The 24073-nt window shown below is 40.7% G+C and overlaps 1 protein-coding gene across 1 annotated transcript; it reads left to right on the top strand.

The window, feature by feature from the left end:
* The first annotated feature begins 195 nt into the window (after nucleotides 1-195).
* ube2na (ubiquitin-conjugating enzyme E2Na) lies at nucleotides 196-23091 on the top strand. The gene is made up of 4 exons (XM_061822398.1): nucleotides 196-335; nucleotides 12641-12887; nucleotides 16034-16174; nucleotides 20116-23091. The coding sequence occupies exons 1-4, from the start codon at nucleotides 306-308 to the stop codon at nucleotides 20151-20153; spliced, it is 456 nt and encodes a 151-aa protein (XP_061678382.1). The 5' UTR covers nucleotides 196-305; the 3' UTR covers nucleotides 20154-23091.
* The last annotated feature ends 982 nt before the right edge of the window (nucleotides 23092-24073 follow it).

A 24073-nucleotide genomic window follows, 5' to 3' on the forward strand; every position in this document is an offset into this window, starting at 1 on the left:
AATCCACTATTTAGAGGAAACGTCCAAGGGTCCCATTTATGTATTCATTTAAACTACAAATCCAAGGTGACGTTGAGAAAGTAATTGAAATAGTTACACTAGTATAACATTTTAAACTGGATAACTGCATTACATTTCCAAAGTACTGTAAACTTCCAAGCCTGACAGTGCGTACAACAGATGGTTTGCAAGTGCTTCCTTCCATCTGTGGTCATGACGCAGAGAACCCGGAAGTCGTAGGTGTGTGCGTGTGCTGTCAACGAGAGAGGAGGCACTCACTGAGCTAAAGCTGTATTTAAGGCAAGATGACAGGACTGCCCCGCAGAATTATAAAGGTAAACACTTCAACATCAGAAAAGAGCCTGTGCTACTTCTTTGTTGGGGTTTTAACCTAGCATTTTTGGACTACACGTCTCAAATATATAATACGGGCATTGTGTGCTAACGGTAGCATCTACCGCGACACCGTTAGTTGTCCGAAGTGACTTCCGTTTTCACCCCCTGGGGTTTTCGGTCAAACGTTTTGGTTAAAATATGAGCGGCTGTGCACATCGGGTTTGTCGATGATGATGATACGTAGAGCTACAATTAACCATGGGTTCTCGTTTATATCCATTAAAAGATGGCTGTAGGGACTGACGATGTAGCTGGCTAAGCAGGCTAACGAAGCTAGCCATGCTAAGCATGTCGACCCTCGATGTGTATTTAAAAAATTAATAATTCGCCATGGCAACACAAGCCTTTCCCCCTTAATAAGGTAGTTTTCACCGTTTCATGTTTAGTAGTCGGGTGTCTTTCCTGAAATGTATTTGATCGTGCGGGCTTTTAATCCAATTTAGCGTGATAAAATGAATGTATTTGTCGCAATACGGCTGCGGGCGGAGGCTAGTCACCTGTGTGTAATGGAGTTGTTATATTCTTTAGAATCATACGTGAGAAATGAAACGTTATCAATCTGTTATTCTTTGTATTGTGTAAGACAACTTTCGACCTAGGAACCTCATTTAAGTTCATCTTTATTTCCAAACAAGCCAAATGAAGTTGGGACGTTGTCAGAAATAAATTAAAAACAAAATAGAAGGATTTGTAGATCATGTTCAACCCACGTTTAATTGAATACAATATAACGACAAAATATTTAAAGTTCAAACTGAAAATCATTTGTTTTTCACAAACAATGATTAACTTGTAATTTTATGACTGCAATGCATTCCCAAAAAGCTGGGATGGTAGTAAAAAAAAAAAAGACTGAGGAAGTTGAGGAATGCTTATCACTTTGGAACATCTCACAGTTGAACATGCTACTTGGGAACAGGTGGGTGCCATGATTGGGTATAAAAGGAGCTTCCATGATCTACTCAGTCATTCACAAGCAAAGATGGTGAGTGACGTTCACCTCTTTGCAAACAAGCGTGAGAAAATAGTCCAACAGTTTGAGGACAATGTTCCTCAACGTACAATTGGAAAGAATTTAGGGATTTCATCATCTATGGTCCATGATATCATCAAAATGTTCAGAGAATCTGGAGAAATTACTGCATGTAGGAGGCAATGATGAAAACCATCATTGAATGCTCACGACCTTCGATCTCTCGAGCGGCACTGGATCAAAAGCCGCCATCAATGTCTAAAGGATTTCACCACATGGGCTCAGGAACACTTCAGAAAACCAATCTCAGTAAATGCACTTTGGCGCTACATCTGTAAGTGCAACTTAAAACTCACCCAGAAATGCCGCTGGGTTCTCTGGGTCTGAGCTCATTCAAGATGGACACATGCAAGGTGGGAAAGACTTTTGTGGTCCAACAAGTCCACAATGAAAATTGATTTTGGAAATTGTGGACTTTGTGTCCTCTATGCCAAAGGAAGGAAGAGGAAAAGAACCTTCCAGACTGTTATGGATGCATAGTTCAAAAGCCAGCGTCTGTGCTGGTACAGCGCTTTTTTTAGTGCCAATGTCATGCCTAACTTGTACATCTATGAAAGCACCATCAAAGGTACATACAGGCAATGTCCCTCTAAGCTGCGCACTTGTCGCGCATTCTCAGCGCAGATGAAAAGGAATCCAGCGCAGTGAACAACTGCCTGACGTCTATTTTTTTATTTTTGTTTTTTAATCATGGCAGCACACTGCCTCTCTCAACAAGCTGCTGACAGGCCACACTAGGCCACACACTGACTCTGCCCCCTCCACTCTTAAAGGGGTAATTAGAATTGGTGTGTAATATTAAAATTCCACCTTGGCACAGCCTGATTGAGGATGAAAGCACAGATGATACAGTGCCCAAAAATCTAACTCTGTATTTTACATATAGGAGATAACATAACATTAACCCTATAACAGTTTGGGAGCATCGTTCAGCTTTCAACATGCATTGCTAAAGATATTCTGCAAGCAATAACTCAGTTTTACACCAAGAAAAACAGATTGTGATATCATTGTGGGTTAAAAAAATAAATTAAAGTTGGAAGCGACATTTCAAATTTATAGTTCATAGTTGGTTTTGTTAGCAATGTATTTTTTGTTTGCTGACATTTTCAGTGTAATTTTGCAAAAACACAAGATTGATCTTAAAAATGTTCCGATGGGAATGTAATCTGAACCTTTTTAATGAGCCATGTAACTTCAATTGATGACACGGATTGACCACAGTGCGTATGTCTGATGTTGATCACAGTGGTCAAAAGGAGCACTCACGGGCTTAGTGTGTTTACTCAGACACAAAAAATTAGAGGGAACTTTGCATCCAGGTTTTGGAGACATATGCTACCATCTAAGCAACATCTATTTTTTTTTCATGGAGACCTCTGCTTATTTCAGCAAGACAATTCCAAACCACATTCTGCACGCTACTGCTTCGTAGTAAAAGAGTGCAGGTATTGCCTGCAGTCCAGAACTGTCTACCATTGAAAATGTGTGCTGCATTATGAAGTGTGAAATACAACAGTGACATTGGACTGTGTTGAACAACTGAAGCTGTAAATCTAGCAAGAATGTTAAAGAATTCCACCTACAAAGCTTCAACAATGACTGTCCTCAGTTTCTAAACATTGATTGAATGTTGTTAAAAGAAAAGGTGATGTAACACAGTTCTAAACATGACAGTGCCCAAGTTTTTTGGGAATGTGTTGCAGCCATAAAATTCTAAGCTAATGACCACTTGCTAAAAAGAATAAAATTTATCATTTTAAACATCAAATGTCTTGTTAGTGTATTCAATTAAATAAAAGTTGAACATGATTTGCAAATTATTATAATCTGTTTTGATTTATAACCACAATGTGCCAACTTAATTGGAATGGGGTTTGTACAAGACACCCTTGCCTTTTATTGTAATATTTGTATTTTGTGAGATCTCACCGAATGACAAAAAAATATATTCATTATGTTTAACAATACTTCTGATTCGAGGTGTTGCCCATTTTATTGACTGCATTCCAGGTATACTCCATATATAACCAATTAAGACCCAGGGGATCAGGCTGAGTCACAATATTCCACTGTTTCCTTTACAAATCCAAATGTAACTGAATCACCTCATATAACAAGATGGATATTAATTGAGGCCAAGATTGTTTGGATTGTAACCCAGAGAGAGCCATGTTAGCTAAAGGTGTTGAAACTCAAATCCCCTCTTCTATTCATTACTCATGTGCTCTTCCTATAGTTATGCTTAAATTGCAGCACTTAAGGAGAACATCATCTTGATGATCAATACAAACAAAATTCAAAATGGCATGTCTAATCATGTGTACTACTAGTTTAGACTCTGTAAATAGCAGTATTACAGAAAAACATTTGTGCGTACAAAATCATCAGTCAAAATGATCATAATCTCCATTACTGTACACCAGAGCCACAGATTTAATATGCCACCACCACTAGTCACTGTGATGAATTTACAATTCACGGAAAATATACCATAAACCAGTGTTTCCGAGCCCTTGTTGGGCCAAAGGGCATATTTTGCCTGAGGAAAAAAAATATTCATATGTCAATGTATAAAATATATTATAAAATAAATATATTGTGAAAAAGTATTGCCCCCCATCTCAAATTCTTATGTATAGCATTTTCCCTGGTTTAATGTTTAAGATCATCAAACAAATGTAAATATCACACCCAGCCCAACTAAACAAAATGTTTTTAAATTTTATATTATTTTATTTATATTATTATTCTTAATTATTAGTTGAATATCTACTTATTCAAAGCTGCTGGAAAATTTAATGCCCAAATTGTTAATTCATGAATTGACTGTGGTAATCCAATCGTTTTGATTTGTTTTCATTGACCACACCCAAGTTTAATTACCTACAGACATTTTCAGTCGAGAAATCACTTGAACGTCCCATATTTTCTTATGTCGACCTCCGTAGAGTGACTCTCCATGTACTTAGTATAAAAGTGTCAGTTAAAAACACATTGGTTTTGTCACACTAGTGTCCATAAAAGGCCCCTGTGACAGTTACTTCTATGTGACCCAGTATTGTAGCCGCTATGTACTTATTTTGGTCAGACTGCCCCCTTTCCTCTAATTGGTTACCTCTATGTAGAAGATCTAACGCTCACTACTTGTGAGGGAACAGGTGTTTTTGTCGACAGTGCTGGCTCAGTGGTGGAGTGGTAGGCAGACATCTTTGCAGATTATATGGATATCTTGAGAAATTTGAATGACCTGATTTTTGGCCCTTTGGCAGAAAAAAGTCTGTGTGGATGATTTTAATACATAGTTCACATTTACTGATGCACCAAAGAACCTCGAAACAGTTGGTGTGGGAAAATATGGGATCTTTAAATAAAAGCTGTTAGACAAGATGAAGTCACCCACGATCCATACAAATTCAAGAACAGGCAACAAATGAAGTAAGTGACATCTTTCATTTGGGAATGGGTCACAAAGCCTTTTCTAAAGCTCTAGGACTGTGAACCATGGTGAGACCCATTATTTCCAAATGGCGAAAACTTGGAACGGTGGTGAGTCTTCCCAGGAGGGGCCACTTACAAAAATTATATCGGGCAGAGACACCTGATCAAAAGGTCACAAAAGCACTCATGACATTATCTAAAGAATTGCAGGCCTCCATTTCCTCAGTTAAGGTCAGTGTCCATGACTCAACAAAAAGAAAGCGACTGGACAAAAATGTGATGCACGGCTGATTTCTAATGCAAAAACCACTTCTGACCAAAAAGAACATACAGGGTCATCGTAGTTAGACCCAAATGGTTCCACAGAGTTTTGGGACAATATGCTATGAACTGGCGATACGAAAGTTAGACTTTTCGGAGGGTGTGTGTCTAATTAAATCTGGCGTAAATGTAACAGTAGTTCAGAAAAAAAGCATTATACCAATAGTCAAACATGTTTGGTTGTGTGATGGTCTGGGCATCGTTTGCTTGTTCTTCCTGCATGATCTGTGATTGATGGAACCATAGACCTTTCTACTCTTGACCAGTAAATCCTGAAGAACAATGTTTGGAGATCAGTTTATGATTTGAAGCCGAACAAAACCTTGTTTCTGCGGCAGGACAACAATCCAAAACACTAGCAAGTCAGCTTCTAAATGGGTTGAAATAAAAACATTTCTGAGTGCCGAACGAAGGTCTAAATCAGAATAAAATGCTGTGACATGACCTTTAAAACGCTGCTCATGCTCAAAAACCTTCTTATTTTACAAGGGCGAGATATCAAGAACCAATGCATCATGTGACGATCCAAAGAAATTTAAGAAATATGGAAAAAAGTTATTGAACTCTGTTTGGAAAAGGTTACAAAGCGATTTCCAAGGCTTTGAGGCTCCAGTGAACCATTGTCAGAGCCATTATCCACAAATGGAATGTGGACTACACTCTGACACCGGTCATACAGGGACCAAACAGTCTGTATCTGGGGTTTCAATCCCCCATACTTTCGAAGCATGCCCCACAAGACTCCCTAAGGGACACAGTCAAACGTCTTCTCCAAGTTCACAAAACAGATACAGACTGGTTGGGCGAACTCGTATGCATTCTTGAGGACCCTGCCGATTTGTACGTGTTGCATGTGTGTCCACCAACGGGTTCGGGGATTGCCGCTACGACAGGCACCGTCCCCAGACCATGAGCAAAGTTCTTTCAGAGGCGGGAATTCAAACTCCTTCTGACAGGGGATTCTGCCAGATGTACCCAAAAGTTCCTCACAATATGTTTGGGCCTGCCAAGTCAGATTGGCATCTTCCCCACCATCGGCTCCATCACTGCTAGAGATGACGTTCCACGTCACCTTGGATCTTTTTAACCATGGAAGACCTTACCAGGGGCGTGAAACCCCAGACACCTTAGCTCCTAGGATCATTGGAACACACAAACCCCTCCACCACAACAAGGGGCATTTGAAAAACATTTTTTTTATTTCTTTGGGTTGTATGTGTGTGAGTTTGATGATTTGAAATCTTTGTATGTGTGATATATGCAAAAAAAAAAAAAACTTGTCGCCTTTTATTATGAAGTGTACACACCGGAACTCAGCATTTTGGCACGAAGGGTAACGTCAAATGACAGTTACATTTTGTGACTAAATGTGACTAAAACGGACCAATCACAAGAGATGAGCTCCGTGGCTTTCCCTGCTGCACAGGGCAATGCATAGATTTAGTGTGGGCATTGTCGCACCACATGCTGTACATTCACAGTCTTTGGGGGGGCTGGGTGACCTGAGTGTCGATGACTGTTGCAGGTCATCTTTGCATCTTTGTCCCACCTGTCTCCCGAATTTTAATGCCCGACACCCCCCACACAACATCTTGGTATAGAGGTTAGTTAACCCCAATGGTTGCCAGTCGTGGACCTGGTAAGCAGAGTAATAGGGTGGGTGGTGGTTAGGTTTAGGCATTGAGAATCGAGAACCATTTGGAACAAGGACTAACGTAACGGCTTTCCCTGAATTGTTCACGTTAAAACATTTGAGTTACCTACATTTAAGTCCTTTCTCTCTCTGTGATGTTTGACAAGAAGGACCACTGAGTAAAAAAGATGTAGGGTGCCAAGTTAACTCCTGGTCCTAATTGGCTGGCTGCTGACACGCTAAATTTACAATGTAATTTATCAAAAGGCTTTTTTTTTTTTTTTTCTGACACTGAAATCTTTTCACGTGTGAAGTTAGAGGTAGCCATGTTTAGAAAAGAAAGCCTAATTGAAACATAAATAGATATAAACTGTACAGGTGAGTTACTAACCCAGTCATAGACTGACATTGATGGGAAAAGGTGAGAGATTTGGAGCCCTTAAGCATTTGGAGCATGTGACTGGTACTGCGAGCCCCTTGTGTCTGTGTTTTCACTGCATGGTTTTGTCTGTGGGTTATCTAAAACATTTCAGGAATTTCACTCGAAGCTGCATTCAGAAGTGTTTCAAAAACAAGTATGGTAGTTATTTTGGATTCCTCCGCATTCATTCTTTTTAAAATGTTTGTCATAATCACCTATGATGGACATCACACAAATTTTACAAACTATTAGATTAAGAATGAAAAGCAGAGCATTGCCTATAGAGCAGAATTGTGTATTAGTACACTTATTGTAGTGTGTTAGTGTATTATTATGATCGTTTGTTGGATTTAATTTCAGGACAGGGATTGCATAGTTGACTTTACAAACCAGAAAATGTCAGGGGGTTTTTTTTGTGTGTGTTTTCATTTTGCTCTGGTAGTTTGCAGGGAGTAGGTAGCTTGGCTTCAGTGGCTAATAGGTGCGGAAGTACCAGTAATGGTCTCTGACATGGAAGCTGAGCTCGGTGTCACCTCAAGACCGTGACATACTGCACACAATCTTGAGATAGATCCCACAAAAGGCAGGCACTCTCCCGTCTATTATTTTGACAATGACATCCACCTTAAAGAGTACCTCTATGCAACTCACCAATATTTTTAGAACTTTGTTTTTTCATCTCTGATTATGAAGAAAATCGAAATCAGTTTGAAGAAAGTAAAACCAATGTGGAAGATTGAACATCTGTACTGCCACTCTCATTAAATCTTGATTGTAGTCCGTACAAAATGACAGAACAAATGTGGATTTCATGGGCTTTGGCCCACACATACTGTAATTTCTCGTGTATAATGCGTTCTGAAGAATAATGCGCACCCACAAAGTTGACCAAAAAAAAAAATCAGGAAAACCCTTGTATCAATATACAATGCACACCACCAATGTTCTGGTATCCATATGCTCAAAATATTAGGAATGATCTGTATTTCTATTTTTGCATTTTATGTGTTTCTATTTTTGTAGGTTTGTACTTTTGTACTATTATTTTTCAAAAAATTGTCCGTACAACAATAATTAAAAATAATCTTTGTGCATGTGCTGATGTAGCAGTATATATATAAAAAATATATTAAAAAAAATATATATATGTATGTATATATGTGTGTGTGTGTGTATATATATATGAATCTCGGGACAGGACACGCTTATTCTGGACCTTGTAATTGTCAGAGCAAAATCCTTCAACCAACTAAAATAAATGCTCAATGATGGCATAAGATTTTATTAATACTCTTGATAACATGTATTGCAGTCTTAAATAAATAATTTAAGGCTTCTTAACTTAAAGTTTGTACAGTAACATTTTTTTGCATTAAATATTTGAATCAAATCAATCACATCCATCCATCCACCCATCCATCCATTCATTTTCTTAGCCGCTTATCCCCAGAAGGGTCACTGGGAGTGCTGGAGCCTATCCCAGCTGTCAACTGGCAGGAGGCAGGGTACACCCTGAATTGGTTGCTAGCCAACCCCAGGGCACATAGAGACAAACAGCCGCACTCACAATCTCACCTACGGGCAATTTAGTGTGTCCAATTAATGTTGCATGTTTTTGGGATGTGGGAGGAAACAGAAGTGCCTGGAGAAAACCCGAACAGGCACGGGGAGAACATGCAAACTCTACACAGACGGGTCCGGGATTGAACCCGGGACCTCATAACTGTAAGGCCAACGCTTTCCAGCTGATCGACCGGGCCGCCCAATCAATAACACTTAAAGGCAGTTTATAGTCATGTTTTTGGGAGGTGGGAGGAAACCAGAGTGCCCGGAGTAAACCCACGGAGGCATGGGATGAACATGAAAAGGTGGGTCAGGGATTTAAACTGGAGTCTTCAGAACTGTGAGGCCAACACTGCAATGTGCCCCAGACTACAGCTGAAGTCTCCAATTTTACAACTCCTATACAAGCAGTCCATTGCATGCTCTATTCCAGCACTTTTATCCAGATGGCATGCAGAGCAAAGACCACAACAACTGCTTGCAAAGGTGCTACCATAGTAGAAAGGAGTAAACGTCATTGTTGCTTGCTCACTGTCGTTCATTGACAGATCAGTTGTAGTTCACCAAATGCAGCCCTATGGGGGCACAAACCAATGCAATCTATAGAGCGGTCCCAAGCCCAGATAAATGCAGAGGGTTGCGTCAGGAAGGGCATCCGGCGTAAAAACTGTGCCAAACAAATATGAGCGTTCATCTAAAGAATCCCATACCGGATCGGTCGTGGCCCGGGTTAACAACGCCCGCCCCCGGCACTGCTGACCTGGAGGGCGTCGGTTTAGCTACTGTTATGGGGTAAATACGGAATCCAGGAAAGGAACTTTGAGGGACAGATGGTGGTGGACTTTGCAAAAAGGATGGAGATGGCTGTAGTGAACACTTATTTCCAGAAGAGGGAGGAACATATAGTGACCTGCAAGATCTGAGGTAGAAGCACGCAGGTGGATTATATTTTGTGCAGACGATGTAATCTGAAGGAGATTACTGACTGTAAAGTAGTGGTACGGGAGAGTGTAGCTCGACAGCATAGGATGGTGGTGTGTAGGATGACTCTGGTGGTGGGTAGGAAGATTAAGAAGACAAAGGTAGAGCAGAGAACCATGTGGTGGAAGCTGAGAAAGGAAGAATGTTGTGCGGCCTTTCGGAAAGAGGTGAGACAGGCTCTCAATGGACATCGGAATCTCCCGGAAGACTGGACTACGACAGCCAAGGTAATCAGAGGGACAGGCAGGAGAGTACTTGGTGTGTCTTCTGGTAGGAAAGGGGAGAAGGAGACTTGGTGGTGGAACCCCAAAATACCGCGAGTCATCCAAGGAAAGAGATTAGCGAAGAAGAAGTGGGAAACAGAGGACTAAGGAAAGGTGAAAGGAGTACATCGAGATGCGACGTAGGACAAAGGTAGAGGTGGCAAAGGCTAAACAAGAGGCACATGAAGACATGTACACCAGGTTGGACACGAAAGGAGAAAAGAATCTCTACAGGATGGCCAGACAGACGGATAGAGATGGGTAGGATGTGCAGCGGGTAAGGGTGTTTAAGGATAGAGATGGAAATGTGTTGACTGTTTCCAGTAGTGTGCTAAATAGATGGAAATAATACTTTGATAATTTGATGAATGAAGAAAATGAGAGAGAAGGAAGAGTTGAAGAGGCAAGTGTGAAGGACCAGGAAGTGGCAATGATTAGTAAGTGGGAAGTCAGAAAGGCACTACAAAGGATGAAAAATGGAAAGGCAGTTGGTCCTGATGACATACCGGTGGAGGTATGGAAGCAATTTGGAGAGATGGCTGTGGAGTTTTTGACCAACTTATTCAACAGAATACTAGCGGGCGAAAAGAATGGAGGAAAAGTGTTCTAGTTCCCATTTTTAAGAACAAAGGGGATGTTCAGAGCTGTGGGAACTATAGAGGAATAAAGTTGATGAGCCACACAATGAAGTTATGGGAAAGAGTAGTGGAGGCTAGACTCAGGACAGAAGTAAGTATCTGCGAGCAACAGTATGGTTTCATGCCTAGAAAGAGTACCACAGATGCATTATTTGCCTTGAGGATGCTCGTGGAAAAGTACAGAGAAGGTCAGAAGGAGCTACATTGTGTCTTTGTGGATCTAGAGAAAGCCTATGACAGAGTACCAAGAGAGGAACTGTGGTACTGCATGCGGAGGTCTGGTGTGGGAAAGAAGTATGTTAAAATAGTACAGGACATGTATGATGGCAGCAGAACAATGGTGAGGTGTGCCTTAAGTGTGACAGAGGAATTTAAGGTGGAGGTGGGACTGCATCAGGGTTCACCTCTGAGCCCCTTCCTGTTTGGGGTGGTAATGGACAGGCTGACAGATGAGGTTAGACTGGAATCCCCTTGGACCATGTTGTTCGCAGATGATATTGTGATATGCAGTGAAAGTAGGGAGCATGCAGAGGAACAATTAGAAAGATGGAGACATGCACTGGAAAGGAGAGGAATGAAGATTAGCCGAAGTAAAACAGAATATATGTGCGTGAATGAGAAAAGTGAAGGGGGAAGAGTGAGGCTACAGGGAGAAGAGATAGCGAGGGTGGACGACTTCAAATACTTGGGGTCAACAATACAGAGCAAGGGAGAGTGTGGTCAGGAAGTGAAGAAACTGGTCCAAGCAGGTTGAAACAGCTGGCGGAAGGTGTCTGGTGTGTTATGTGACAGAAGAGTCTCTGCTCGGATGAAGGGCAAAGTTTACAAAACAGTGGTGAGGCCGGCCATGATGTACGGATTAGAGACGGTGGCACTGAAGAAACAACAGGAAGCAGAACTGGAGGTAGCAGAAATGAAGATGTTGAGGCTCTCGCTCAGAGTGAGCAGGTTGGGTAGGATTAGAAATGAGCTCATTAGAGGGACAGCCAAAGTTGGATGTTTTGGAGACAAAATTCGAGAGAGCAGACTTCGATGGTTTGGACATTTTCAGAGGCGACAGAGTGAGTATATTGGTGGAAGGGTGCTGAGAATGGAGCTGCCAGGCAAAAGGGCGAGAGGAAGACCAAAGAGAAGGTTTATGGATGTGGTGAGGGAAGACATGAGGGCAGTTGGGGTTAGAGAGGAAGATGCAGGAGATAGGCTAAGATTGAAAAAGATGACGCGCTGTGGCGACCCCTAATGGGACAAGCCGAAAGGAAAAGAAGAAGTTGTAGTTCACCGTAAACTAAACACACAAAGAATTACACTTGTTAGTGTGCAAATATATCACAGACTTGGTTGCTTTGTTTTTTTTTTTTTTTTTTTTTTCACAAAAATCAGTCACTCAAAGCTAACACAAATGGAAACATTCATTACCATCAAACTTCCGGTACTAGTATCTCTCAAAATAATGAGGAGGAGTATACAAACACTGCAACGCATACAAAAAGACAATATAATAATGCTCACATATGTTCTTCAAACCATGTGGGAAATGAGTTATGTTACCAATATTCGATTCTGACTTTCTTTGTGACCACAAGTGTATTTCTCATTGCATGCACCACACTGCCCCTCAGAAGTTAGACATCCACTGCAGTAACTAATCTTGCTGATTTTTTTTTTTTTTTTCTCTAAGTAATTTCCTTTGATAAAGCCTTTTCTAACTTTCCATCCTACAAAATAAGTATAATATAGTATAATTAAACTGTATTGCCCAAAACTCAATGCTACAATATTGGTTTCGGATAGGCTCTGGCTCTTGTCGCTTGACCCTTGTTGAGGATAAGTGGCTTGGAAGACAGATGGATTTGAAGTGAAAACTTGGATTGGTACATACCTACTAAAAACCAGACAGTTTTGTCTATGACCATATTGTATTCATAATTGTGTTTTGTTTTGATTTCTCAGGAAACTCAGCGCTTGTTTGCAGAGCCTGTTCCAGGTATTCAGGCAGAGCCAGATGAGAGCAACGCTCGGTATTTTCATGTGGTGATTTCTGGGCCCCAGGACTCACCTTTTGAGGGTGGTACATTTAAACTAGAACTCTTTTTACCTGAGGAATATCCGATGGCAGCACCTAAAGTCCGCTTCATGACTAAAATATATCATCCCAATGTAGACAAACTGGGAAGAATATGTTTAGACATTCTGAAAGGTAAGTCAAAGTTAATCATTTTTATATTTACAGTTAACAGTTTATAGATTATACTTGCCTGCCAAGTGATTGAAAATCAGTCTTTAACAAACATTTTCCCTTTTGGAACAAATGTTATTACTGTAGGGAATCCTGTTGACAATTTGTTTTATGATAGTTTACTCACTCTTTCGCCTTTGAACATGTCCAAACCATCGAAGTGCTCTCTAACCTTGTCGACAAAACATCCAATTTTGGCTGTCCCTCTAATGAGCTAATTTCTAATCGTATCCAATCTGTTCACACCAAGCGAGAACCTCAGCATCTTCATTTCTGATACCTCCAGTTCTGCTTCCTGTTATATCTTCAGTGCCACCATCTCTAATCCATACATCATTGATGGCCTCACCAGTGTTTTATAAACTTTGCCCTTCATCCTAGCGGATACTCTTCTGTCACATAGAACACCAGACACCTTCCGCCAAACGTTCCACCCTGCTTGGACCCATATCTTCAGTTCCTTACCACACTCTCCATTGCTCTGCATTGTTGACCTCCAGTATTTGAAGTCGTCCACCCTTGCTATCTCTTCTTTTTGGAGCTTCACTCTTCCTCCTGCACCCCTCTCATTCAAGCACATATATTCTGTTTTACTTGGGCTAATCTTCATTCCTCTCCTTTCCAGTGCGTAACTCCATCTTTCTAATTGTTCCTCTGCATGCTCCCTGCTTTCACTGCAGATCACAATATCATCTGCGAACATCATGGTCCAAGGTGATTCCAGTCTAACCTCGTCTGTCAGCCTATCCATTACTATCGCAAAAAAGAAGGGGCTCAGCGTAGAACCCTGACGCAGTCCCTACCTCCACCTTAAATTCTTCTGACACACCAACGACACATCTCACCATTGTTCTGCTGCCATCATACATATCCTGTACTATTTTAACATACTTCTCTGCCACACCAGACTTACGCATGCAGTACCACAGTTCCTCTCTTGGTACTCTGTCATAGGCTTTCTCTAGATCCATAAAGACACAATGTAGCTCCTTCTGACCTTCTCTGTACTTTTCCACGAGCATCCTCAAGGTAAATAATGCCTCTGTGGTACTCTTTCTAGGCATGAAACCATACTGTTGCTCGCAGATACTTACTTCTGTCCTGAGTCTAGCCTCCACTCCTCTTTCCCATAACTTCATTGTGTGGCTCATCAACTTTATTCCTCTATAGTTCCCACAGCTCTGAACATCCCCTTTGTTCTTAAAAATGGGAACTAAAACACTTTTCCTCCATTCTTCAGGCATCTTTTCGCCCGCTAGTATTCTGTTGAATAAGTTGGTCAAAAACTCCACAGCCATCTCTCCAAATTGCTTCCATACCTCCACCGGTATGTCATCAGGACCAACTGCCTTTCCATTTTTCATCCTTTGTAGTGCCTTTCTGACTTCCCACTTACTAATCATTGCCACTTCCTGGTCCTTCACACTTGCCTCTTCAACTCTTCCTTCTCTCTCATTTTTCCTTAATCACCCTTACCTGCTGCACATCCTTCCCATCTCTGTCCCTCTGTCTGGCCAACCTGTAGAGATCCTTCTCTCCTTCTTTCGTGTCCAACCTGGTGTACATGTCTTCATATGACTCTTGTTGAGCCTTTGCCACCTCTACCTTTGTCCTATGTCGCATCTCGATGTACTCCTTTCGCCTCTCCTCAGTCCTCTCAGTATCCCACTTCTTCTTCGCTAATCTCTTTCCTTGTATGACTCCCTGTATTTTGGGGTTCCACCACCAAGTCTCCTTCACCCCTTTCCTATCAAAAGACACACCAAGTACTCTCCTGCCTGTCTCTCTGATTACCTTGGCTGTAGTAGTCCAGCTCCTCCTGTCCATTGAGAGCCTGTCTCACCCCTTTCTCAGCTTCCACCACGTGATTCTTCACTCTACCTTTGTCTTCTTAGTCTTCCTACCCACGACCAGAGTCATTCGACACACCACCATCCTATGCTGTTGCGGTACATGCTCCCCCACCACAACCTTACAGTCAGTAACCTCTCCTTCAGATTACACTATCTACACAAAATTTAATCCACTTGCGTGCTTCTACCTCCGCTCTTGTAGGTCACTGTATGTTCCCATCTCTTCTGGAAATAAGTGTTCACCACTGCCAATTCCATCCTTTTTGCAAAGTCCACCACCATCTGCCTCTCAAAGTTCCTTTGCTGAATGCTGTACTTACCCATTACTTCATTGCCCCTGTTTCCTTCGCGTCCTCTCTCTCTCTTCTCTCTCTCTCTCTCGTCTCTCTCTCTCTCTATCTCTCTCTCTCTCTCTCTCTCTATCTCTCTCTCTCTCTCTCTCTTCTCTCTCTCTCTCTCTCTATCTCTCTCTCTCTCTCTCTCTCTCTCTCGCTGTCTCTCTCTCTCGCTGTCTCTCTCTCTGTCTCTCCTCTCTGTCTCTCTCTCTCTCTGTCTCTCTCTCTATCTGTCTCTCTCTCTCTCTCTCTCTATCTCTCTCTCTCTCTCGCTGTCTCTCTCTCTCTCGTCTCTCTCTCTCTCTCTCTCTCTCTCTCTATCTCTCTCTCTCTCTCTCTCTCTCTCTCTCTCTCTCTCTCTCTCTCTCCTCGCTCTCTCTCTCTCTCGGAGGCTCAGGACTACTTTGTCTAGTTGCTTCCAGAAATTCTCTTTCAACACGACGTCACATCATACCTGTGGGGCATAGCTACTAATAACATTATACACAATACCTCATCATGTCAACTAACTCCTGAGCTTTTCCTACACCTTGTAAATTAACATTTCTGGGTGTGGGTGTAGGAAGCTCCAATTTGGGTAATAAGGTTGCAGAGATGGTGGTTTTAGTCCACTGAAGTCGTCGCCAGGAACGTCCCATGTCGAGTATTAAAAACTTTCGGTCCACAATCAGCAGGTTTTAGTGAATTACGATCAGGCTGGTCAGAGCCTTATGTTTAAGCTGCTACCAGCCTGAAGACCTGAAGCGAAAAGCTCTATGTTCTATGATAGTTTGTCTGTAGATGAATTGAGAGATGTGCCAGTGTAATCTGCCTTTCAATCTGCCAAAAGGCCTTTTGAATTCAACTTTGACTGTGGTCAAGACTCTGACAGTTACCCCCACCCTATTTTTTATTTTTTTGAAATATAATCTTATTTCAGATAAATGGTCACCAGCTCTGCAGATCCGCACAGTCCTTCTGTCAATCCAGGCATTACTAAGTGCGCCAAACCCTGATGATCCCTTAGCAAATGATGTTGCAGAGAAGTGGAAGACCAATGAAGCTGAAGCTATAGAGACAGGTAAGACCTGCTGGGTCCAAAGTGTTAATTACTGTAGGTTCCTTCTAGATCTTGCTTAGGATTGTCTGACTTTTATGTCCTCGCGGATACGACCCACGGGCCTCATCAATTTATTTTTATATATCTTTGGCTTCCAGGTCATAAAACCCACAAAATCAGCAATTCAATAATACTGAATACTGAATCTTCTTGTCCTTTCGGCTTGTCCCGTTAGGGGTCGCCACAGCGTGTCATCTCAGATGAACACACATTTGTTTGGCACAGTTTTACAAGGATGCCCTTCCTGACACAACCCTCTGCATTTTACCCGAGGAGAATACTGAATAGTGTGAAGAAATCATTTACTTCTCAATTTTAGGAGGAAAAAAACCAAGAGAAATTAAGTTCACATTAAATCTATCAAAATATGGTTGTTTCAAAAGGAAACGTTAATCTTCAATACTTAGTTGGGAATCTCTTAGCTTGAATCACCACATTGATGCGCTGTGACATAACCAGCCCGTGACATTGCCTTAGAGTTATGGAAGTCAGAATTTTCCTGATCTTTTGCTTTCAGTTCTTTGTTTTTGTGTCTGGTGCCTCTCATTTTCCTCTTGATAATACCCCATGGGGTTTTTGTCTGGCCAGTCAAGCATTGCAATGGCATGGGCATGAAACCAGGTTTTGATGCTTCTGGCAGTATGGGCAGGAGCCAGGTCCTCCGGAAAGATGAAATCTGCATCTCCATACAGATTCTCAGAAGAAGCAATCATGAAGTCCTCGAAAAGATTCGGTTAGAATGTTGCGATGACCTTGGATTTAAGAAAGCAGAGTTTATCAACACCTAGACTAGAAATTGCACCCCAAATCATGACTGACTGTGGACATGTCACACTGGGCCTGTTCTGTTCTTCACCTGTCTTCCTCCGAACCCTTGGACCTTCAAGCCAAAATGAAAGCCACACTTTAGTTTCATCGGAAAAGAGGACCTTGAACCACTGGCCAACTGTCCAGTCTTTGTTCTCCTTGTCCCAGTTGAGATGCTTCCTACGTTGGGTCTCGCTCAGAAGTTTTTCTTGACCCGAGAAGGCCAACAGTTATAGTTCATCTCCCAGATGTGTCTGAATGTGGTGTTTTTTGGTTTTTTTTTTCACTGTGACTCCCGCCTCCTGACACTCTTTCTGGATCCCTGGTGAAAACTTGACTCTTCTCTGATAATCCCATGGTCATCTGTTTTGCTAGTGCATCTTCTCCTTCTCCATCTTTCCACTTGACTTTCCATTGATATGCATGGAGACAGCACTCTGAACAGCCCGGCGTCCTTAGCTACTGTGCCTTATAAAAGTATTTGGCCCCCTTGAACTTTTCAACCTTTTGCTACATTTCAAGCTTCAAACTTAAATATATAAATTGTTTTTTTGGTCAAGAATCAACAAGTGGGACACAATCGTGAGGTGGAACAAAAATTTTTAGTTATTTTATACTTTTTTAACAAAGAAAAACCTGAAATGGTGTGGCGTACAGTATTATTCGGCCCCTTTACTTTCAGTGCAGCAATTCACTCCAGAAGTTCAGTGAGGATCTCTGAAGGATTCAATGTTGACTGATGATGATGATAAATAGAATCCACCTATGTGTAATCAAGTCTCCGTATAAATGCACCTGCTCTGTGATAGTCTCAGGGTTCTGTTTAAAGAGCATCGTGAAGACCAAGGAACACACCAGGCAGGTCTGAGATACTGTTGTGGAGAAGTTTAAAGTCTGATTTAGATAGAAAAAGATTTCCCAAGCTTTAAACATCTCAAGGAGCACTGTGCAAGCAATCATATTGAAATGGAAGGAGTATCAGACCACTGCAAATCTACCAAGACCCGACCGTCCCTCTAAACTTTCAGCTCGAATAAGCAGAAGACTGATGAGAGATGCAGCCAAGAGGTCCATGATCACTCTAGATGAACTGCAGAGATCTACAGCTGAGGTGGGAGAGTCTGTCCGTAGGACAGCAATCAGTCGTACACTGCACAAATCTGACATTTATGGAAGAGTGGCAAGAAGAAAGACATTTCTCAAAGATATCCATAAAAACTCTCATTTAATGTTTGCCACAAGCCACCCGGGAGACACCAAACATGTGGAAGAAGGTCCTCTGGTCAGATGAAACCAAAATCGAACTTTTTGGCCACGATGCAAAACAATATGTTTGGAGTAAAAGCAACCACAGCTCATCATCCTCAACACATCGTCCCCACTGTCAAGCGTGGTGGCAGCCTCATGGTTTGGGCCTGCTTTTCTTCAACAGGGACAGGGAAGATGGTTAAAATTGATGGGAAGATGAATGGAGCCAAATACAGGACCATTCTGGAAGAAAACCTGTTGGAGTCTGCAAAAGACCTGAGACTGGGAAGGAGATTTATCTTCGAACAGGACAATAATCAAAAACATAAAGCCAAATCTACAATGGAATAGTTCACAAATAAACCCATCTAGGTGTTAGATTGGGCAAGTCAAAGTCCAGACCTCATTCCAATCGACAATCTTTGGGCAGACCTGAAGACTGCTGTTCACAAATGCTCTCCATCCAACCTCACTGAGTTCGAGCTGTTTTGCAAGGAAGAATGGGCAAGAATTTCAGTGTCTCGAGGTGCAAAACTGATAAGAGACATACCCCAAGCAACTTGCAGCTGTAATTGTAGCAAAAGGTGGCGCTACAAAGTATTAATGCAAGGGTGCCAAATAATATTGCACGCCCCACTTTTTAGGTTCCTTTTTTTTTTAAAAGTTTAACATATATCCAATAAATTTCGTTCCACTTCACGATTGTGTCCCACTTGTTGTTGATTCTTGACAAAAAAAAAAATAAATTTTATATCTTTATGTTTGAAGCCTGAAATGTCGCCAAAGGTTGAAAAGTTCAAGGGGGCCGAATACTTTCACAAGGCACTATATCAACTTTTGTGGCTAACCCATATTATGGATTTTATCAATGGTCTTCTGGACAGTTGTCAAGTCTGGAGTCTTCCCCATGTTGAACCCAATTGAGACAATTGATCCAAACTGAAACAATTTATTGACACCTGGGAAAACCTGTGCAGGTGCTTTGTGTTCAGTAGATTAGTGTAATACTAATACTAATACTCACTAATTTATAACGTATATAGCTTGCAAAACTTGAGCTGAATGCCTGACGGTATTTAAATATTTTAAATTCCTGATTTTGTGAGTTTTCTGAGCTGGAATCACAATTTGTGTAGTAAAAAAAAAAAACTTAGTTTAAATTGTGGGCCCTGAATCTATGAAAATTTAAATTTTTGGATAGACTTAAAGAAATAAATCAAGCTTTCCGTGTTCTAATTTTTTGGAAAGGGTCTGTACTTGTCTTCACTGTGGCCAACTTTATTGCTATATTTATCTACTTTTGGAACTCCTTAAGTAGCATGTAACTATTTTTGGAAAATTATGACAACCTACAATGCTGACAGGAGTCGTCATGTAAAGCAAGTTTCTTTTTTCTCAAACCATGGAGGAAGGAAGGAGATTTACCCTGAGGGTTAAACGATTTGTGCGTCTCATGTAGGAAAGATTTAGTGGCTGGCGACCAAATTGCTTATTTGTAAAAAAAAAAAAAAATCCATCCTTGCTTTGTTTTTGTCTTTTGCTATCTTATTTATCAGAATTTTTTTTTGCATACATCTGTCTAAAGCGACTTCTTCTGGGGGGCAAAAAAAGCAGTTTTGACATTTTAAAGTGTAATTTACTTGATTAATGGCTTTTAAATTGTATCCAGATTGGGAAAGTCTCCATCTCCACTTCGCCACGTTTCAACCCCTCATTTTCATTTAATTTTGTCACACAAGTCTGAGGTAGAAAACAACTATGGACTACCCAATTTTTTGAGAGTCCAGCTGTAAAAGTCATTTTAGAAATGTTCTTGGTAATTTTTTCATGTTTTTCCCCCTCTACAGCCAAGTCATGGACCAGACTTTATGCAGGAAACAAATGAAGTGACGAGCAGCCTGTCAAGTGAAGACACAGACAGAAGTCAAGTGTGAACACAAGTCCTCATGTTCTGCCAATACCTCTTTTATTTGTATTTGAAGGACACAGTCAAATTAAAAACATGCACACTCAAGCCCACATTCTATAAATAAATATGAATATAATGAAAAGGGAAAAAACTGCTGACAATTAGTAAATGCATTATAGTAAAATGACTCATCTTTGTCCTACTTAACTCACTACTGTTTGCTCAGAGGTTAAGGTCTGCTCACCTGGCTTTCTTTGTACATCAAGTCAGTCAACTGCTGCTTTTTTTTTTTAAGCTTTTCAAGAGGGGAAAAACTTGCATCCCAAATCTTTACTGAAGGGGGACAGAGCAGTGGAATGGGGTGAGCAAAGAAGGGCAAGCTGTGGCCAGTAAGCTATTTTTACATTTATTTTAACTTGTGTTCCTTTGTCACTGTTAATTGAAAGCAACTAACAGCTACTAATAGTTACCGCCTATAGTGTAGTGTAATATCAACCTGGAAATGCAGTGTTGGTCTGGCCAATCACAAAACAGCTCTTCTTATTTAACTCACAGATAATGAAAGCCAAAACTGAGCCTTTTACTGTTACACATCACGTACAACACATCACCTTTAAACCACTTCTAGCCAGAACTGTGTTATATGCTCGTCAGTGCTCTGGGGAGGTAAGATAGGCTTTATGGACCTTGACCTAGTATGACCTTTTTGTTTTTGTTTGTTTTTAATTTTAGAATATCAAGTCCTGTTTTATTTTTTTCTTTTTAGTACTGTGCAGTTAAACTAAACTCCACTCAGCCCTTTTTACTTGTGCATTGTCAGTCTGACACAACAACCTTCCTCTGAATGGTATTTACACCACCAAGCAGGGATTCTATTTGAGTTTTTATTAAACAGTGGTACCTCTACTTACGAAATTAATTAGTTCCAGAGGTCGTTTCATAACGCGCTTTTTACATGTAAATAGCCTAATCTGTTCCAACCCCACTCCCCACGCCCATAAAATAAGTATTCATAGTACCTAATGTATAGAATACAAATTGTTGATTTACCTTTGGCGTTGGTCGAAGAGAAGGGTGAGTGAGAAGCAAAACACATCGTGGGGAACAGAGGAGGAAGCAAACGTTTGACAGCTGAGAGGAAACACATACCAATCGTGAAGAAAATACACTAAAATTGCCAAAAACAAATTTAAAAAATCATGAATAAGTTGTACTTTTCCAATGTGCGCTAGCGAGTAACAGCGTGTGAAAGTGCTAGCGTGTGATTCAGTGACACTCGAGTATCGAAGGGAAACAAAAAGGATCATGAGTAAAGATTGACCTCCCTCCCAGCCAATGGAATGCTAGGGAGCTGCTCCAGCGATAGCCAATGGGAAACCAGCTCTATTGCACCACTTTCAAACAAAGATACAGGATATTTACATTCGGTGGAATTTGGGTGCTGCCAATCCAGGGCTTATTTCTGCCTTTTGTATCCTGATTTCTCTAACTAAAGACAGTATTTTTCCAAGGAGGCGTTTTGTAACCTGAATTTTCCGTGACTAAAGATGTTCGTAAGTAGAGGTGTCGCTGTATTTAATAAATCAGGATTGGAATGCCATATAGTGAGTGCCATGAAAAAGTATTCGCCCCCTTCCTAATTTTTTTTTTTTTTTTTCACATCTGTCACATAGGTTTCAAATCATCAAACCAATTTTAATGACGCTCTGAGAAAACCCAAGGAAATACAAAATTGAGTTTTCAAATGACAATTCAATTTATTAAGGCACAAAAAAAATCCAAACCTTTTTTTACCCTCTGTGAAAAAGTAATTTCCCCCTGAACCTAGTAACTACTTGTGCCACCCTTGGCAGGAATAACTGAAATCAAGATTTTTTGATAATTGGTAATGAGTCATTCACATTGCCCTGGAGGAATTTTATCCCACTCTTTGAAGAATTGTTTTAACTCTGCCATATTGGAGGGTTTTCTAGCATGAACTACCTATTTAAGGTCAAACCACCGCATCTCAATTGTATTTAAATTCAGACTTTGACTTGGGCACTCCAAAACTATTTTTTTTTTTTTTACCCATTCAGAGGTGGACTACCAGGTGTGTTGAGGATTGTTGTCCTGCTACATGAGCCAAGGGCGCTATAGTTTGAGGCCACAAACTGATGGATGGGCGTTCTCCTTCAGGATTTTCTGGTACACAGCTGAATTCATTGTTCGATCAATCACAGCGAGTTGCCCTGTTTCTGAGGCAGCAAGACAGACTGATTGATTTACATCACTTTTCGTTCTCGTTTCTTCTTGAATTTTTTTGGACTGTGGTATGCTGCGTTGGTTCTTGAGATCTTGTCGCCTACCTCACGTTCTCTGACATTCTATTTCAGTGATTTCTTGTTTCAACAAGTATCAGGTTTGGGTTTGGCTTGTGAAATTGAACTCACCTTTCCCAAGTTTGCGGTTAGTCTCAGTAACTGTAACTTAACAATGGTGGTGGTGGTAGAGGGGTTACTTTTTCAGAGGCTCAGAAAGGTTTTGATTTTTTTGTGTGCCTTAATTGAATTGTCATTTGACAGCTGCATTTTGTATTTCCTTTGATTGCCTAAGAGTGATATTAAAATCTGTTTGATTGAAACCTGTTGTGTGGGATAGATACGCAAAACAAACCATGAAATCAAATACTTTTCCATGGAACTGTGTGTTTCGGGGGTGTGATGTGATCATTGTCCTCCAATTTAGGTCAGTGTATGATTGGACACCTGACAAAGTTTATGGCCGCAGTCAATTTATCTGTAAATGTTTTTTTGTTTTTTTTTTTTCTCATAAATCATCTGGGGAGTAACATTTTTCCTGTTCTGAGAATGATATGGAAAACGATCATCTGCATACATTTCAATTCTGTAAATAAAATCAGTTAGTTATTAAACAGTTGCTTTGTTTTGATTTTCTTAATCAAATCCTGATCCAAACCCATTTCCAATGAAGTTGGGATAATGTTAAATAGAAATACAAACAGAATACAATTATTTTAAAATCACGTCCCACCTATATGTTACTGAATACACTACAAAGATGCGATAATGTTCAAACTATTATTTTTAGCAAATAATAATTTGTAATTTATAATTGCTTGGATGGCACCATGTGTCTCCAAAACCTGTATGTACCTTTTAACATTAATTGTGCCTTCACAGCCCCACAACATCAAAGATGCTGGCTTTTGAACTTTGCGTCCGTAGCAGTACAGATGGTTGTTTTCCTCTTTGGTCCGGAGGACATGATGCCCGCAATCTCGAAAAACATCCAGGCCATCTTAGATGAGCTTGGGCCCAGAGAAGCCGGCGGCGTTTCTGGGTGTTGTTGATAAATGGCTTTTGCTGTGTATATTAGCATTTTAAATTGGACTTAAGGATGTAGCACTGAATTGTATTTACTGACATTGGTTTTCTGAAATGTTCCCGAGCCCATGTGGTTATTTCCTTTACAGATTGTTTTTGATGCAGTGCCGCCCGAGAGTATGAATTTCACAAGCATTCAATGTTGGTTTTCGGCCTTGCCACTTACAGTGAAGAAAATAAGTATTTGAAACCCTGCTATATTGCAAGTTCTTCGACTTAGAAATCATGGAGGGGTCTGAAATTTTCATTGTAGGTGCATGTCCACTGTGAAAGAAATAATCTAAAAAGAAAAATCCAAAAATCACAATGTATGATTTTTTTTTTTTTTTAATGATTTATTTGTGTGATACGGCTGCAGATAAGTATTTGAACACCTGAGAAAACCAATCTTAATATTTGGTACAGTGGCCTTTGTTTTGCAATTACAGAGGTCAAACATTTCCTGTAGTTGTTCACCAGGTTTGCACAGACTGAATGAGGGATTTTGGCTCTCTCCTCCACACAAATCTT

The sequence above is a fragment of the Syngnathoides biaculeatus genome, chromosome 6 (assembly GCF_019802595.1).
Source record: "Syngnathoides biaculeatus isolate LvHL_M chromosome 6, ASM1980259v1, whole genome shotgun sequence".
NCBI classification, from domain to species: domain Eukaryota; kingdom Metazoa; phylum Chordata; class Actinopteri; order Syngnathiformes; family Syngnathidae; genus Syngnathoides; species Syngnathoides biaculeatus.

Excerpts from the sequence above, each read along its gene's own strand:
- ube2na (XM_061822398.1), top strand. The coding sequence starts at position 306 with ATGACAGGACTGCCCCGCAGAATTATAAAG. Across the intron at positions 336-12,640 it reads TGCCCCGCAGAATTATAAAG|GAAACTCAGCGCTTGTTTGC; the intron begins GTAAACACTTCA and ends TTGATTTCTCAG. Across the intron at positions 12,888-16,033 it reads ATGTTTAGACATTCTGAAAG|ATAAATGGTCACCAGCTCTG; the intron begins GTAAGTCAAAGT and ends ATCTTATTTCAG.